This window comes from Anabrus simplex, chromosome 4 (assembly GCF_040414725.1).
Source record: "Anabrus simplex isolate iqAnaSimp1 chromosome 4, ASM4041472v1, whole genome shotgun sequence".
Taxonomy (NCBI): domain Eukaryota; kingdom Metazoa; phylum Arthropoda; class Insecta; order Orthoptera; family Tettigoniidae; genus Anabrus; species Anabrus simplex.
The window spans coordinates 251,022,359-251,041,147 of NC_090268.1; the positions used below are offsets into that span (position 1 = coordinate 251,022,359).

Genomic DNA, 18,789 nt, shown 5'->3' on the forward strand with positions numbered 1-18,789 from the left:
CGGAAGACTCATTCTATTATGACGCGGATAAATTTCAAATTTAAATTACTCTGGGAAAAAACCCTATTTTTTAAATATATAGACAGTTTGAATTAAAAGTCTGAATTTCGGTAATGGGACCGACATTATTCTTCGAATTACGAATTATCAGTATTTTGAATTAAACCATTTAAATAACATGCAAAACCGTACCTCATGTTTGCGGGAACGAGAGCTTCTTTGAATTAGGCGGGACTTTGAATTGACCGATTTTGAATTATCGACGTTCTATTGTATATGAAATATTCTTTCATCTATTACAAATTATGGTGACTATCTAAAGCAACAAAATAACTGGAGGATATTATCAGTTCCTGGTACTGTAGGACCACTAATGATGTTGCTGTTAGAAATGTACTGTTGTGATAGTATCTTTCACAGGCCATCCACATCTCCCGTCCTACACTCCATGGTATTTTTATTTTCTGCATGGAATTATCATTATCACCTCTCATATTATAGACATTTATTCCCAGGACATTGCATTTAAATTTGAACACTTGGCACTTAATATGAAACTCTTACATGGCATGAACTAACAAATGGAAAGAATCTGATCCACCAAGAAATGTACACGTTCCAAAGAATAAATATGATCAAAAACATTTAAAAGCTAATAAAAATCAGCCAGTATTTTCTAAAAATATACTTTTCATAACAATAGAATATAAAAACCCAAGACCATCCCCATTTCCCATTCTTCATAAAAGTGTTTGCAATCACAGGATAATGATGTAAAGACAGCTGTTCCATTTAAAACATTTGTATTCTAAACTTTATATGGGAATGATTTGCCAAGTATACTTAGAATTATTTCACTCTGAAACCCAAGAAGTCAACAACAGCTGCAAAAGAGTATCATTCTCTGAGCATTTACTACACAGTGGTCTCCAGTACCTCTTGTGCTGGAACGCTAATGATCGGGGTGGACTCCACCACCAGACTGCGACGCGAGATCTCTGGGTCTGGCCACGTGTTTGATGCAACACCAGTCAGAGGCGAGTTATGAGTAGAGGACGACGTACCCGACAGGACGGAGTCGTTGGAACTGGATGCTCTTCGCCTCATAGATTCTTCTGAGGAGCTGGACTTGAGGAACTCCATCTTCTCACGATCCTCATCTCTGAAAATAAACTTCAGTTTGTATAACACAATCAAGAGTTCAGTCAGCTATGTTGTATCTAGAGTGTGGAAGGGTGTATTGGATAAGCTAATGCTAATAGGATATCCTTCAAAATGGGAGAAAAATATTTTTAGACAAATAATAATAATCATAATCATCTTGATCCTGGAGAATACTAAAAAATTGGCAGTAGGCTGTCGCTATTGTAACAGCCGCAGGGTTTAGAGGGTTTCATAGATGTACTTATTAGAAATAAAAGACAAATATCATGTGGATAATAAAATTCAATAGAATGTGGTAATAACTCTGTAGTATGGGTCTGTGATATGAGAAATAAAAGATGATTTAAGACATCAATGTTTCTTTTCCATTATTACATTTGTTATTCTATATAACTGAACACTACTTATTCACAACAGCAGCCAACCTCCAACTGAGCATGTGAATCAACACAGTGGCATCTTATAACAGAGTAGGCAAGTGGAGTCACTTATTTACCACAAATTTTGCCTTACTTTGAAGCGCTATTTCATGAGAACTACGTTTCCCGTTTTAATTTTTTTTATTTTTGAAACAGGTAGCCTCCTCTTTTATCTGTCAATTGAGACATTAAACATAATCTTAAATACTCTCGGCGATATATGCGTTCTACCCAACACTAAAAGTGTCTTAACATTTTTCTTTCAATGCACTCGTTGTTGAGGAATTGACGTCTATGTTAAAACTAATTCTAGAAGTTCTTTATCACCAGAAGTATTGTAACAAATTCTGCTTTTATAAGAATGATAAAACAATTTGGAATTCTATTTAATAATTTCTATTTGTTTTACGTTGCACCGACAGACAAGTCTAAGTGACAATGGGATAGGAAAGAGCTAGGACTGAGAAGATTGCGACTGTTGCCTAAAATAAGGTACCTATTGTGTTGGGACATTAATGACTGGGGTGGACTCTACCAATAGACTGTGATGAAAGATCTCTGCCAATTTGGGGAATCATGTAAAACCATCTTCAGAACTGCTGACAGTGGAGTTTGAACCTACTATCTCCCGAATGCAAGCTCACCATTGCTACGTGACCCAAACCACATTGCCAACTCGCTCAATATACAAATTCAATTTGGCAGTTTTAAACTTCTGACATCTTTTCTTTATAAGATACAAAATAGTGCTATTGTAATTAATAAAATAAATAAATAGATAAATAAACAGTGCACTATTATATCATAAATTGAAGCTAAATGTGTGTCGCTGCATATATGTTCCATTCTTAATTATCTATATTTTTGCGAATACAGTAAAAAAAAGATTTAAGCAGACAATTGGATCGCTGTGAGAACTGGCAGTACAAGTTCTTGGTTCAAAGTAGTTACAGAGGTTAGATATGTGATAAGCAGTTTGGCATATGCTGTTGATATTGTGATGGGGAAAAATTAAAAAGAGAAATGTTGGAACAATTTAATATTGAGATTGAAACAGCCTTGAGAAAAATGTGACGTTTGGATTCAGGTACAAAATTTAACACCAATACATATACTGACGAGAGTGAAGAGATTCTCAAATATCTGGCAGATATTAGTGAAACTAAAGCTTGGGACTTAAAATTATAATCATCAAAACACAAAATGTATGCACATCACGAACATTTTCAGTTCAAGTATTGCAGACAAAATAGCTATTGTTTCAGAAACAGAGAAGGACATGAACAGGATGCTACAAAATGGAAAAAGCTGTAGGTAATTTATAGCTCAAAATTAACATCAGAAGGACTATATAATGGAAAGGAACAAACAAGGGAAAATCAAATCATGTACAGAAAGATAGGAACATCTATTTCTCCGTTTCCACACAATGCATTTTTTTCTGTTGTGTGTTCCTCTTCATGTTCTGTATATGAATGAAAAGATAGACTATGCTGGTAAGCAAAGCAAATCTTAGACCCCCAATGGAGGTGAACTGCATGTATCATACCTATTTAACCACATTCCAACCCTGCTGCCAATCTTAAATTTCTTACAGTACCAGGAATAACTCTGGCCCCTGAGGATGGGAGGTACACTGCAGAGGTGGAATACAGAAAGCAATAATAATAATACTTGAAAAAACCAAAAATAGGCAAATTGTTTCAGGGTTCTGTTATATTGAAAATATTATAACTAATGATAAATAACTGAAGCATGAGGGAGGTGTGGGAACTGGTTATGGCAGCATGGGAGAAGTTTAAGGGAACAGAGATTGTTATCAGAGGGATACTGTGTAGCTGAATACTGAATGGAGGGAGATCGAGGATTTAAACGAGACTACAGAGACTACTCAGGCGGCAGTCAATTAACCTGACAATCCTGGGAGGGCCAACGGCTTTGAGTGGAGGAACCCCCTGGGAAGAGCGATGGTTCCTCAATGGATTAAATCCCACTGGAACCCATCTTGTTGTAGGGGAACAGCTTTAACAGAACTGGCTTGAAGCCAATGAGAGGACCTTGTGTGCTGAAAGGGTTCAGGACCTTACAACGGCACGTGGAGCTGGATTAGTGATACGGGTGTTGTGCTGCGATGCAGAAGACAACAAAAAACCACTGCATTACTTTTTCCTTGTAAAATCAAAAGGGCTGAGAACACTAAACATACAGCCCTCAGTCCCCGGCAGAACTTAAATGGTCAGAGGATGCTAAGAATCTCCGGGTCAGCCATCAGGATTGCAACATGGAATATCCAAAGTATGTATGAAGCAGGAAAGATCATCAATGCCACATGACAGATGAAGAGACTTGGGATTGAGATCCTTGGTGTAAGTGAAAAGATGACTGGGATGAGGACAATGCATGTCCAATGACCACATGGCGTTCTACCAAGATCGACTGCTGCAGTCACTTAAGTGCGGCCACTATCCAGTATTTGGGAGATAGTGGGTTCGAACCCCACTGTCGGCAGCCCTGACTGATTGTTTTCTGTGGTTTCCCATTTTCACACCAGGCAAATGCTGGGGCTGTACCTTAATTAAGGCCATGGACGCTTCCTTCCCACTCCTAGCCCTTTCTTGTCCATCGTCGCCATACGACCTATCTGTGTTGGTGCGACGTAAAGCAACTTGCAAAAAAAAAATTTTTTTTTTAATTTTTAAAATATGAAGGTAGGTGGGGGGAGAGCAGGAGAAGCAGTGGGAGACTTTGGGCCAGGTGTGCAGAACGAGAGAGGAAGTCTACCCATTCAGTTCTCCCAGGAAGAAAATCCAATCGTCCCGAACACCTTCTTCAAACTTCCACCACGCCATTTTATACATGAAACATACCTGAAGACAGAGCAGGGAACATAGTTAGGAACCAGACTGACTACATCCTGGTCAACTGGAGGTTCAGGAACAGCTTCCAGGCAGTCAAAACATACTCAGGAGCTGACATTGGATCAGACCACAACCCGGTGGTTGGGAACGTGAAGCTTAATCTCAGAACCATTCACAGAGGGCTAAGGACAGTGTTAGTAAATATCAACAAGGTCAAAGAGGTCTAGGTTTGCCACACAGTCAAGAATGATCTTGCGGAAGGGCTGAAGCGACTTAAGAATAAGGAGCACAGTGTGGAGGAATTGTGGGCTTACAGCTAGTATGATAATAAGGAACCTAGATTGGAACATAGTTATAGACCAGCAATGGTGGCTGGATAGAGGAAACTGGAAAGGTGTCAATTTCCTGACCCAGTTAGAGCTTTTTTAAATTTAAAAAGTGGGGAGGGGAGGAGAAATTGACTATGACCACGATGAATAAAATTATACTTTGAAACAGTTTTGAATTTCAAAAATCTGGGAGTTAAATTAAAGAATGTATTTGAAGGGAGTGAAATTAAAGAATATTCAAAGAAAGTCCAGAACCTTAAATGCAAATAGACGTTACTGTTTGATCATTCAACTTATCAAAATTTCTAGAGCCCTGATTTCTAAGCAAAATGCATATTATTTTTAACCATTCATGATAGTACTTTTAAATGCTTATTTTGCAGGAAAGACTTTCTGCTTGCTATTTTATAATATTGAATTAAAATGCTATATTTTACCCAAAACTGAAATGTGGAAAGGGTCTATTTCACCCCTAGCCATCATTTATCAATTAGCACCGATTTCCCATTTATCGGCTTATGCTGAATGCATAAAAGAAAATCAAAGGCTCAATATGAGTGTAAAAGAGGGAAGCCCCAGGATGTTGTGAAATTCTACTGCATACTTAAAATTAAGAGAAGAACTTGGGATTCTCCGCCATGCAAAGTTTCTTCTGCGATTAAGCAGTCTAATCAAGTATCAGCATGTTGTCATGTACTGGGGGAATCCCAGAGTTCCAAGCTGTAAGCTGTTAGGTCATCCTGCTTCAGCCTGCAGTGTGTTAGCAGCGCATCATACATTGGTTTAAAAGGCGAGTGTGATTGGTGCTGTAGTTAAGTTATGGCATGCCACCAACAAGAACCTCTCAATCAGCATTTTTACACAAATACATCAATGAGTTTGGACATAATATTTTTAATGAGGAAAGCCAATTATTATTGTGTTTAATTTGTGAAGGAAGTGTTTCTTCAAAGAAAAAATATCACATTTTTCAGCATATTAATACACCATGGCATAAGTAGGGGGCTGAGAAAAAAGAATATTAACTCCGAAAACCATGAAAGTAGTTAGCGGGACGTAAAAACAAACAACATTATTATTGAGAAATATGAAATCAGCAACTAAAAATTAAATTTCGTGTGGCTATTTCTAGCCGAGTGCAGTCCTTGTAAGGCAGACCCTCCGATGAGGGTGGGCGGCATCTGCCATGTGTAGGTAACTGCGTGTTATTGTGGTGGAGGATAGTGTTACGTGCGGTGTGCGAGTTGCAGGGATGTTGGGGACAGCATAAACACCCAGCCCCGGGCCACTGGAATTAACCAATGAAGGGTTAAAATCTCTGACCTGGCCGGGAATCAAACCCGGGACCCTCTGAACCGAAAGCGAGTACGCTGACCATTCAGCTAACGAGTCGGACAATCAGCAACTGATTCGAGTACAGTATACAATTGAGTTTAAGTGATACATTTTCCAGAGACTTGTGTTTAGCATTAGTGAGTTCTCACATTCTGTTGTGGAAATTGAATAACTTGCAGCTTTGGTTATTTTCAGTACAATATACAATGTTAACGTCCCTGGACATCCAGCTTTCTCAACAACCATAATCCAGTCCGATCAAATGCCTTCTCTAAATCAACCACCCCATCAACCTCAGAGGGCGACTTGCAAAAAACCGCTAAAATCAGTCCCCAGCTTTTTGTACGTGGGAGTCACCCTTCAAACACAGGGAACCATATTCACACATCACATAAATGACAGAGTTAGCACCGCGACGAGAGTCATAAGTGACTTCAAGTCATTAGGTAAACTCTCTCTGGAAACAGCCCTACAACTGTTCAAACTCAAAGCTGAATCTGCTGTAACATATGGACTGGAAAACATATGGACACATCTGAAGAAGACAAAGAGAAGCTGAAGGCAACATACTTGAAAAGGGTGCTCTGTCTCTCCAAATACACACCCTCTCGGTTCGTGTATGATTTGACCAGAGAGCCCTTCTTTATAGAACAGCTATGACTGAAGCTCTTACTATCAGCAACGTTAGCCTACCAGGACTTACAGAAGGAATTGCACGAGAAGAAATGGGAGGAATTCTACGTTACTGATGCTATGACAAGCCATGAATGGACACAGGGAGGATACAAACTCTGCCACACAGTGACAAGACTCTCAGCGCATGGATTTCACCACAAGCTGTGCAACATCCAGAGTTTTCACGAGGTCGGCACGAACTGTACATGTGCAAGGTACTGAACCATTCTGTTCATGGACCAATAGTATAGATTTTAGTATTGGATATTGGGATTACATGAGACCACCCATGAAGTCATTGTCTTATAGTATATTTCATAAAAAATTCCAGAAGAAGCGTTCTCGCGTGAAGAGAGCTAGAGCGTCATTATGAAAATCTCCAGAACCTCATTAAAGGGAGTAATGTCCCAAGCCAAGCCTCTTAATGAAGATTGGGGACACTTCCCGGATCCTGGCAAAATTAACCTTCAGAGGGAAGAAAGAATTAAATTAATATCTTTGGTTACGGAAGAGTTGCATTGGATCTGATACAAGAATTGCAACCTGCATAATTTCTGCTTAATTTTGATATGCATTAGGGCTGCAATCATAAATGCATTCGTTAAGTAGGGTACTTGACGTGCTTTGTGCGGGAAAACTTCGAGTCGCGGGCGCGCGTATCATGCACGCGATCAAGCGGCGTGGCTACGCTAACCTGATTATAAATGCAAGGCCGCCTGGCACATCAGCCTGATTCTTTGACCGTAAGGCTGCTTGAACGGAGTCGTCATGCTACAAGTCGGCACCGCGAACAACGTTTTATCTTCGAGCTGCACATACAACTAGTACTACTGAATCTGCGAGGAAGTAAGTAATCAACTTGCATATTCAGCTAAATTCTTGATATTACCTGTGTTGATATGCTATGGTGAGATGAGGTACTGCCTATAATAGACTGATGAACTAGTAGCTTCATATTTCTGTGAGGTCAAGTTGTAAATGACGTAATGCTAGAATAAATATAGGCTCAGGGTAGTTCTTCTAGCACTACATGTTGTCCGAGTGAAAGGATGGAATAACAGTGTTACTAAGAGTGGTGAAGAAACTATAGTGAACCAGGTTTAAAATTCAGAACAAGACTTGGTCAATGTAACGTGTGAGGCACGATAGTAGTGGAAACAGGCATAGAGTCTGGACAGTCTGTAATAAGGAAATTTGTTTTCAGTTACCCCTGCATCAAGCCAGAACGAGCTTCTACATCATCATTGCGAGGAAGCCACAACGGGAGCTGAAGCCGGCACGACATCGGGAATCGATCCAAAAACGCTGGGCGTACCTGATCACGCGACGTCGAAGGGGACATCTTCCAACCATCTAAGGAGCTGTACGAAGGAGTCACGCAAGATAGAATGTCTCCAATTGTTCACCAATATCTGCTGCAAGCGTCGCAGTTTGTCATGATGTGGTAAATTCAGTGGTCCACAGGAAGGGCCGCTCCGTCATATCATCAATCATATAAGGTCAGAGCTTTCCAATTATGTTTCAAGCATGTCATTTAAATTTAGATAGGAATAGGGGGGCCGTCAGCCAACAGGTTAGTTAATGGTAGGAAAATTCTTGGTAATAAAGAGCTAGGCCTCAAGCTCGAACCCCGTACATTAGGGTAGATGATAGTTTGTAGATTCCTTGTTGGTGTGTTTATATTACATTTCGATAGTATGATATTAGCATAAGTGCTATCTTCATGGGTCAGGTCGAACTCCCTTGGTCATGGTAGGTTAGTCAAACAGGCAGGCACTATTTATTGTGTCACGTTTAGGCATTTGTCTCTGCAGACGTAGACTGTATAGTTGAGACCAGGATTTACCCCGTAATTCACCTAGCTTTACTGACAGGGCGAGCAAGTCCGAATGTTTGAGAGATGTGAGCATTATGCATGTAGCTGACTGTATGAATTGATATGAGAAAGCCCCAGTACAGTTTGAGAGTGTATTGGATGCATTTGAGATGCCTTATTATGGCCATGTGACTATAGCTTACTGATTTGTGCCTTTGTATTATCTAGGTTGAGCCCATGGGAGGCGGAAATAAGATTTGTTATATTGCTGGTGATATTGAGATGAGGGCGGATAGCCCGTGTGTATTTAAAAGAGTGCTTTTAGCAGCCAGATTATGTGAGGTGTTTTGAAAGGCGAAGTTTCTTAGAACTCAACTACTAGTCAGTCAGCTGGATTCATAAATTGTGTGGGCTGCCGCTTGTCAAGTGTTTGACTGGTGAGGGTTATTGTGCCTGACGTCACAGTCTTGAAACTTGGTTATATGGCTGTCTGCCTTGTCGAATGTGTAAGGGGGAGAAGACGACCTTGATGTTTTGAACGCAGGGAGAGATTTTTGTTCTGTTTGTTCTACTTTAATTTTAACACTGGCCCGTTTGATATTGACCCCTTGGACATGTTGGTTGTGTTTTTTTATATAGTTTGTATATGAATATTCAACGCCTTACTTTTCATGGGACCAGGGTTCGAGACCGAGTCAGGACACTGTACATTATGTGTTTATATTTGTTTGCACCGGGGTTCGATGGTACGAGGCATAGTAAAGTTTATGGAAATTACTGTTAGATGTGTATTTCAGCAGATATCCATTTTTCTAGATTTCATTACTTACACAATTGTAACATGCTTGTTACAGCACAGCTGTTTCGTGAAGGCAGTGAACTGGTTGTCATCGGCTCAACATTATCTTTACCCCAATCATATTTGAAAGCTCTTATATTTGTAAATAGTATTTTTTTATGTAATAAATCCCCGACTGTAAAACTTTGAATGCAGCGAAGTTTTCTGTTAGATATTTTTTTTTTCATTTTATTTTAGCTGATTCTTACCCGATTAGTCACATACCCTAGTGTTTTATCTTAATATTGCCCTTTGTTCACCGATGTTATCCCTGAGAAGTGCGCGATTATGCGGCTGAGCGTGGATATGTGTTCAAGATAGGAAACTTAAAAGGGTCCACCTTTTCAATACAAAAATGTTATAGTTTATTTACAACATATATTTACACTTGGAACTAGTTTCGACGCTGTTTGGCATCATCTTCAGCCAAAATGTGGGAAATAGGCTAGCATGTAGACATTTATATTACACAAGGCGTTACATTAAACAATACACATCTTACGAGGAGATAAAAACAGGGACGAATATAGAAACAAATGAATCGTTGAGAAAGCAAAAGTTATACATATTAAAAATAACCTTAACCACACATCTTGCAGTGCGAAAATATTCGCCTTGAATGATTCCTGAATACAAAACGCATGCGCACACATTTCTGATGAGCCAGCAGGCAGGAAAAAGTAAAGTGAAACCTTAAGAGTTCTTCTGAGAAGAGTTCATCATTTTTTCTATGTTCCGACTAACTAATGAAGTCTCCCTTGAGTTCCTGATAAACATACACAACAGGAAATTCTCCTTCACTCTCAACAATAGCTATAAAGACCAATGGTAAATTGCATTTTAAATATTGTGCAGAGACGTGAAAGCATGATCTTGAACATATATCTATATTCGTCCCTGTTTTTATCTCCTCGTAAGATGTGTATTGTTTAATGTAACACCTTGTGTAAAAAAAAAATTGGGTTAAATGAAGAAGTTATATCATGTTCAAGATCATGCTTTCACGTCTCTGCACAATATTTAAAATGCAATTTACCGTTGGTCTTTATAGCTATTGTTGAGAGTGAAGGAGAATTTCCTGTTGTGTATGTTTATCAGGAACTCAAGGGAGACTTCATTAGTTAGTCGGAACATAGAAAAAATGATGAACTCTTCTCAGAAGAACTCTTAAGGTTTCACTTTACTTTTTCCTGCCTGCTGGCTCATCAGAAATGTGTGCGCGTGCGTTTTGTATTCAGGAATCATTCAAGGCGAATATTTTCGCACTGCAAGATGTGTGGTTAAGGTTATTTTTAATATGTATAACTTTTGCTTTCTCAACGATTCATTTGTTTCTATATTCGTCCCTGTTTTTATCTCCTCGTAAGATGTGTATTGTTTAATGTAACGCCTTGTGTAATATAAATGTCTACATGCTAGCCTATTTCCCACATTTTGGCTGAAGATGATGCCAAACAGCGTCGAAACTAGTTCCAAGTGTAAATATATGTTGTAAATAAACTATAACATTTTTGTATTGAAAAGGTGGACCCTTTTAAGTTTCCTATCTTCCATTCTCAGTTCAATACGGACAAAAATGAAATTCTTAGATTTAAATGATATTTGTTCAGGTAAGACTATGTGCACAAGCTCACGTTTGTGAGAGTTCTTTCACTACTGTACTCTGGGTTCGAGACCGGCATTCGCCAGGCCGGAATCATAGGGTCCTGTAGGGCACAGTACGGTGACCAATGTGAGAGATACCAAGTGTTAAACTGTAGATGAGAACAGAGTTGCTGGTGAATTTCTGTAGTGAATAAGACCTGTAAATAAGATTTGTAAATTCATGTACTTCACACACTAAATGGCCAGTCCAGCTGCAATAAACATATTATTAAATCAACAAAGTACTGTACATGTAGCGGTCATGGTGTTGTTCAAGACTTTTCTCTTGTAGCTGTTAGACAACAAATATAGTGCACTTATCTGGACAGAAACCACGTTGACTCTCAGGTAAGATTTGCTCTGTAAGATGATGTGCGACAAGATTTTTTCAGCTACGCACAACAATGATATGCCTCTGTATGACCCACAATCAGAACAATCTCCTTTTCTTTTGTATAATTTTCATATAGTGGTAACTTTCCAATCTTAAGGTATCATTTCTGTCTCCCCTCATGCAAAATTAGGTAATATAGCCACTTGTTAATACATACATAGGCCACCATATTGAAATATTTCTACAGAAGACTATCTGAGCGAGGTGTTTTGCCATTTTTCATACAAACCACAAACAGATGGTGATATGTTATACGTGCATTAGGATAAATATGAATAAGTATCTCCGAATAATAACTGTGGTTAAACGATGTGTACATGAGGAATATAATGGGTGTATATCCTTGTAAATTTTACCACACTTGAACGAGTGTTATGAATTTTATGAGGTATATTTTCTATAATGATTTGTATTTATGGGTCTTTTTTCATATTTGTGTGTGACGTATTTGCTAACATCGCTGGACACCCCATATATCAGCCTACCTTAAGTTTTGATATGTTATGCAGCATGGACACCTGTATTAGAAACAGGATGACTAGTTCTTAAGTTCAGCATGTGTATGCATGGAGGAGAGTTTAAAATCTTCCAAAAATGAGAACATAGCCATGTGATGAGAGATTAATAAAGGCAGGAGTCATCTATATAGCCTGTAAACATACAGTTTCATTTTCAGTTTGAGCTGACAGGCGAAAACGAGACAATTCTACCCGTCCCAGCTCCTCAACCCACACATACAGATTGAACTGTTAAATTATCATCTTCGGTCCACCCTGTAATCTGGTCGAATGTAAACGTGTACACTATTTTCATGGGGAAAATGCCATCAGTATATGAATTGCTTGCATATGCAGTGACTGCATGTCTTAAAGAAGAGAGAAGGAAATAATGCCGAGTGTGGAGGAAAGATTGGTTGAACCGGAACAATTAGAGCCATATAAATTTGTTACAACAGCTACAAGTGTACTCCAAAACTGGCACAATTATTTATGTATGGATGAACCTACTCTTTACTTTTTACTTTTCACAGTGAAGGGAGATCTCTGAACTCCTCAATAAATTCAGATAAAAATGAAATGAAATGGCGTATGGCTTTTAGTGCCGGGATGTGTCCGAGGACTTTGGCTCGCCAGGTGCAGGTCTTTTGATTTGACCCCCGTAGGCGACCTGCATGTCATGATGAAATGATGATGAAGACGACGCATACACCCAGTCCGCGTGCCAGGGGAATTAACCAATTATGGTTAAAATTCCAGACCCTGCCGGGAATTGAACCTGGGACCCCTGTGACCAAAGGCCAACATGCTAACCATTTAGCCGTGGAGCCGGACAATGTGGCCATGATTGCAATGCATGAGAAAGACAACATTTCATTATCCACTGACTGAGCGTTTAGCCTCACAGTCTGCCATGATTCCCCCGTCCGTTCCACCTGTCAGGCACCACATCCTGCAGTTAGAACCGACTGGCTGACTGGCGGGCTGGTTGGCCACACCATACAAGTAAGTTTTGCCCGTCAGTCTTCAACTGTCAGGCCGATCAGAAGGCGAAACTGTAAGTGTATGGGGCAGCTTAGAGTTTTTATTTCAGGTTGTAACCACCACCTGGGATAGTAATACGATGATGATAATCGTAAAGTGCAGAAATATTGTATATTTGCAGACCTCATTTGACTTCATGTGTTTCAGGTAGTTTTCTTTTTCAGAGTCAATGTTTGCAGATGGTGATATTTTATATATTGACTGCATAGCCCGTATTTCATAGTGCAGATTCCTGACGAATGGAGTAATGTTGGTTTTGCATTGTGTGTTATTTTCGTCAATGTTTATTGTTTTTGCAGAACGCATGACATCATTTACATTTTATTGGTAGTCTTCCTTCAAGTTAAAACAACTACACTGGTCATTATGTAATTTCTTCCATGTGTAGGAAGATATCATTTATTTGTATAAAATAATCCACATTCTCAAGGAAAGTAAGAACTATCCTTTTTCAAGACCATGGATGTGCAACATGTTAAAATGTGAATTATAATAAAGAATTTAAGTACAGTCCCACAATGTCTGAGGTTATGAACCAATGTTAATGTAAATATTTTCAAGTCTATGATTTTTGTTAATTAATTTATATTCTTGGGGCAGGTTTGATGTATATTTGAATCTACATGGGACAATGATAATTTATAAACATAGCTGTGGAATTGTAGACAATACTGTTGAGAGCGAGATATCACTTTTGTGTAGTGAAGGGAATCCGCCCATAATTCCTGACGAGGCATGTGAACCAATCAATTATGCAATATTCAATTATGTAAACCTGTTGTTGTTACTTTGATAATTTTTCTACCCACCTTTCCTTCATTTTTAACTTTAATGAATAGTCATTTGAAGTCTTTCTAGACAAACGTAACACCTTGTTATTTGTTGAATAATAGCATATTCCTTACTCTCATGCCATTCAATCTATCTACCTGTGAATAATATAAATAAGTATGGAGTAATTAAGGTAATGCTGCAAGCGACACCACAGCTGACCAATGATAAACCTGCTAACCTGTTGGTAACTGCAACGACCCTTGAGAAGAGCTCTGCATCTTCTACTGACTTAGAGTTTAGCTAGGCATAACAAAGTTGGGCATAATACATATCCTGGACATGAAGAAAGAACAGAATTTCATAAAATACAATGAACAGAACTTACTTCATTTTGAGAAGAATATATTTATCAGGTATGAGGCCTTCTTTTCCATTAACACTACCACGCCACCAGTCATTAGAAACTTGGGTAAACAAGATTATGTTATCCCCTTTCTTAAAGCTAAGCTCTCGCTCTGACCGTGCCAGGAAGTCAAACTGAGCTGTAGCTTCCAAATTTTCCGATTCTGTAACAAAACAATTCATTGATCAAATGAAAATGTAGAGAATTTATTCTGAATTGTAGGGAAGTGTTCTGAGAAGGTCACTTACCATCTTCGGATGGATAAACTTCAGAATCCATATCTTCCTGGACATGATCTGATGGAGAATCTCCAACATCACTGGAAAATAAAGAAAGAAATTACAGCATGCAGCAGTTGTTGAGGAGGTTATATATGAATGAATTTTTATCATACTGAAAGAATGATTAAATTTTATTTTAAAAACTATAAAATGTACTGTGTCATGATTTTAATTCTATTTCCAAAAATTTTGAGTACATTTAATTTTAGGATTCAATGAAGACATAATATATTACATAGCAAATGTATCTCATTTCGACAATTCTACCTAAACACTCTGAACAATAGAATTTCATTAGGCTAAGTTTAAGCATGTAAGCCTATACACTAAGAGTAGTTATTTTCTAACTGTTGGGTTTGATTAAGTGTTGCTAACCATACAGTTTAGGGACCCTACTTGCCGATACGCCATCTTACAGTTATTGTTAATCTGCCAACTTTACAAAACCAAAAATCAGTAGATTTTTATATGAAAATCAGGAGAAATCAGGAGATACAATTGGTCAAAACTGCTCATTCTACATGTCTTGCGCAATACAGTACTACAATATATTTATAATACTTATAGTCTCAAAGCCCGACCATTGCTATACGAGGCTAAAAGGCTAAAAATTACACATCTCTTATTCCCTCACAGGAATTACAGTATGTGAGTGAGATGATCGGTCTCTGATAAGCCTACTGAAAACAGTATGAACTCGTGCACTTAGATGCCATCACTTAGCAAATGCATAGATTAATATATTGCATCAAGCGCCCGCGTGATTATGCGAAGTGCAATGCTATTTGGATCAAATAACTAGCTGATGTACCCCGTGCTTCGCCACAGAATTCTCCAGAAAGACTGCCCTTATAGTTTTCCCAACTGAAGTCAACATAGGTCATTACAATGCCGCCAGTATGAATGTCACAATTAAAAGCAATGCTGTCGTATGAAATATTTGATCAAATGAAAACAGCACATTTTCTCACTTTTAGCGAAAAGTAACACGGTGTCGATCTAACAGTTCAAAGTTTCAGAGCTTGAATGACCAGGCTGGAGACAGTCGCGAACTCCTGTGTAATTATTCCATTTAAGTGTGCACACTGCTCATTCAAATCACCGCCTCAGAGTAGGGATCGAACAGCTAGAATACTATGATGATCCCTTGTGTTACGTACCAGCAGTATCAGAAAATTTATGAACCAGAGGAATGGAATGCTAAAGAAAAGATAGATCTAACTCCCCACTCCCCAGCTACTTCCCGCCAATATTCAGGCAGGCTGTTATACTCGATACACAGCAGTAATCCCATCTATCGGAGATAAATGGCAGCAGAATAAACAAAGCACATCACAACAAACAATGGTCAATGTAATGTTCTTGTTGATCAATTTTATGAGCTTTTTATATTGGAGGCCTTCACATTTAGTTTTCTTCCGAATCTGTGATATTCGAGGATCTAATGTAAAGTGAGTCGTCCTTTCTTTCACGACTCCCTCTTGTGTTATTATTCAAGCGATCGTTCCTTCATGACATTTTTCTCATTAATGTGTAACATATTTTTCATTGTAATCCATGTATGAATAGATAATGTTTCAGACATTTGACCTTAAGGTTACCTACAGGCTGATGCCCTTAACAAGGGGCGAAACATGTCACTGAGAAATGTATACAGTATTATGTAGATTTCATCCATGAAGCACATGGCTTGTATTGAATAGGTGGTGATAATAGAATAAATTACTTTTGTGATAATTTGCTTAAGTCAGTTTCAATACAGATCAATCATGACAACTGTCTCTTGCAAAACTGAATAAGACATAAATAATCTGAAATTGTATTCTCTATAACTTTTGTTATGTAGCTTTTCAATATGACCAGTAAGATAGGTAATTAAAAATAAATTTTTTGGCACCTTCCCTTAAACTACCATTTCGAACAGAGTGAATAAAATTATTTATAGTGTAGACTGTAGTTCCATATTCCCTGACTTTACATAAAATTCTGTTCACACATTTTCTCGTACCTCAGCGCTGATATGAACTTAGCAAACAAAAAATTCAAATTCATGAATATCTCTCATTGCTAGTACGGTAAAAATGTATAGGACATAAATTATAGGAAATTTAATAATATATAACTTTAGTTATGCAGTATTTATTGATATGGCCAATAACAACATACATATTTGAGAAATAAATTTTAGGCCTTCCGCTAAACTACAATTTCACTCAGCGTGATTAAAATTATTCATGGCCTAGATTGTAGCGACTTATTCCACGACGTTATATACCGAGTTTCATTAAATCCTCTTCAGCCTTTTGCTCGTGATGAGCGTGCGTGCGTACGTACATACAGAAATTACGGAAAATTAAAACGTGCATTTCCCCTTGTTACTATGGTTACGACTGGTACGGAAATATCATTCTTTTTAAATTCTGAGCAATGTACAGACAAACCTCTTATTTTATTTATATTGAGATAAATTAAAATTGGTCAGAATTGTCTCCAAATGGCTCCTAAAATCTCTAGAAAAGTCACCAGTCCTTGTCACTAAATTACTAAGAAAAACTCAATATCTAGCGATTAGTCTCTAGAATCGACCAAAGAGAATGGAATCAACTAGACTTGATGTGAACGAACACGAACATAGCACGTGAGAACGAGAGATTGACAATCGATATACGTGTCGCGATATACAGGTTTCAATAAACATCGCACATTCGCGCACATTTTTCACATTTAAATGTCGATATTTTATTTCATTTAAAAGTGGCCAATCAGTGAAGGACTTCTGGCCACTGGCGTAAAAAAAGCTGAAATGGTGGGATTTGAAAACAAAAAATAAGCTAAAATTGGGAGAAATCATAGAATAATCGGGAGGCGGGAAAAACTCTCGAAAATCGGGAGTCTCCCGCCTAAATCGGGAAAGTTGGCAGGTATGCTATACAGTCATGGTATTTCATGACTTGTGAGAATCATGTATTGCCACTACGTATTGTTGTTGTTCTCTCTGAGCCTATCCATTTCGGATGTTGGTGATCATGATGGCTATTTTTGTCTTGTTTGTGGCAGCGCAGAACAGTTCAGCTGATGACATATTGCACCAGTCTCTAAGATTGTCAAGCCAAGATATTTGTCTTCTTCCAGGACCTCTTTTGCTGTTGATTTTCCCCTGAAGTATTTTTTGGAGTAGGTCGTATCTATCTGTAGTGCGCATGATATGTCCCAGATACTGCAGCTTTCGGCAGTTCACTATCCTGATCAACTGAAGTGTTGTGTTCATCCTACATATTGTTATAAAATCACTAATTTTACATTTGTAGGTATAATTAAAACATTTTTTTCTGTGGGGCTGTAAATGTGTTTGGGAAATACCAGGTAAGTAGAATTGTAGCAGGTTCGAATAATGCATTTAATAATGTAGTTTGGGTGAAATGACAAACGCAACATTTCATTAATTATGGTCATATTTCGTCCAATACTTACGAAAAGAATTTGATTAGGATGTCTAAGAAGCAAGAAAAATCTGCAAGAATTCTTCCAAAAAAAAAGAAGAAAAGAAGAAAACAACATTACCTCCACTATAAAGATCAGGTCAGTTCAAATGGAAGGAAAGGAAATTTCATTATCAACCTAACCTAACCTAAGCTTGTCTTGTCACGAACCGCAGACTTAGCCTTTGTGTATTCTTATTGATTTACAGTTTTTGTACATGAAATATATTTGCTTGTGTGTATTACTGCAGCATTTTTCAGGTAGTTTATAAATTGATTACTCAAAATTACGTTCTGGCAGACTGAGGAAACTAACAGTTATAAATTAACAGAGTTGAAACTAAAAAGAGATGGCTTCAGATATTACAAGCTATATTTGACAAAATGTCACTTGAAATTTGAAGATCCATTTCCAGGAATTATGTTAGTAACTTACTTCTCATCAGGCTCCCGACTGATGTATTTCTCATAAAGAACTCCTCCATCCCAAGGGAAGATCTCCTCATTGAACAGGATAATGTTCTTGATTAGTTCATTCACCTGATTTTGGTATTGCACCTGATCTTTATCTTCTGGGACAGGAACTAACGTCGGGCCAAAGCAGATTGCCAGGTTGTAAGGATCCATCATATTCTCATCACTGAATTCCGACAAGCTACAATATCAAAAAATGTATCGCTATTTATACAAGAAATTATTTAAATTATAACTAATAAACAAAATGTATACACAGTGCAATGTCTGTAGAAAATTATGTGTGTCAATATGCAATAGGAACTTACTATACAGGATAAATTAATTACTTCAATCACTTAAAATGGATGGTATAACAATTTATA

At 38.0% G+C, this 18,789-nt stretch overlaps 1 protein-coding gene across 3 annotated transcripts in view; it reads right to left on the minus strand.

The window, feature by feature from the left end:
* LOC136871860 (SLIT-ROBO Rho GTPase-activating protein 1) overlaps nt 1–18,789 on the minus strand; it is a 597,464-nt gene that overhangs the window by 58,816 nt on the left and 519,859 nt on the right. For all 3 annotated transcript variants that reach the window (XM_067145501.2, XM_067145502.2, XM_067145503.2), the window contains exons 11-14: nt 18,387–18,605; nt 14,439–14,509; nt 14,173–14,353; nt 937–1,162 (exon numbers count right to left, since the gene is read on the minus strand). In XM_067145501.2, coding sequence (XP_067001602.2) covers nt 937–1,162; nt 14,173–14,353; nt 14,439–14,509; nt 18,387–18,605 — 697 coding nt within the window. The remainder of the gene's footprint in view (nt 1–936; nt 1,163–14,172; nt 14,354–14,438; nt 14,510–18,386; nt 18,606–18,789) is intronic.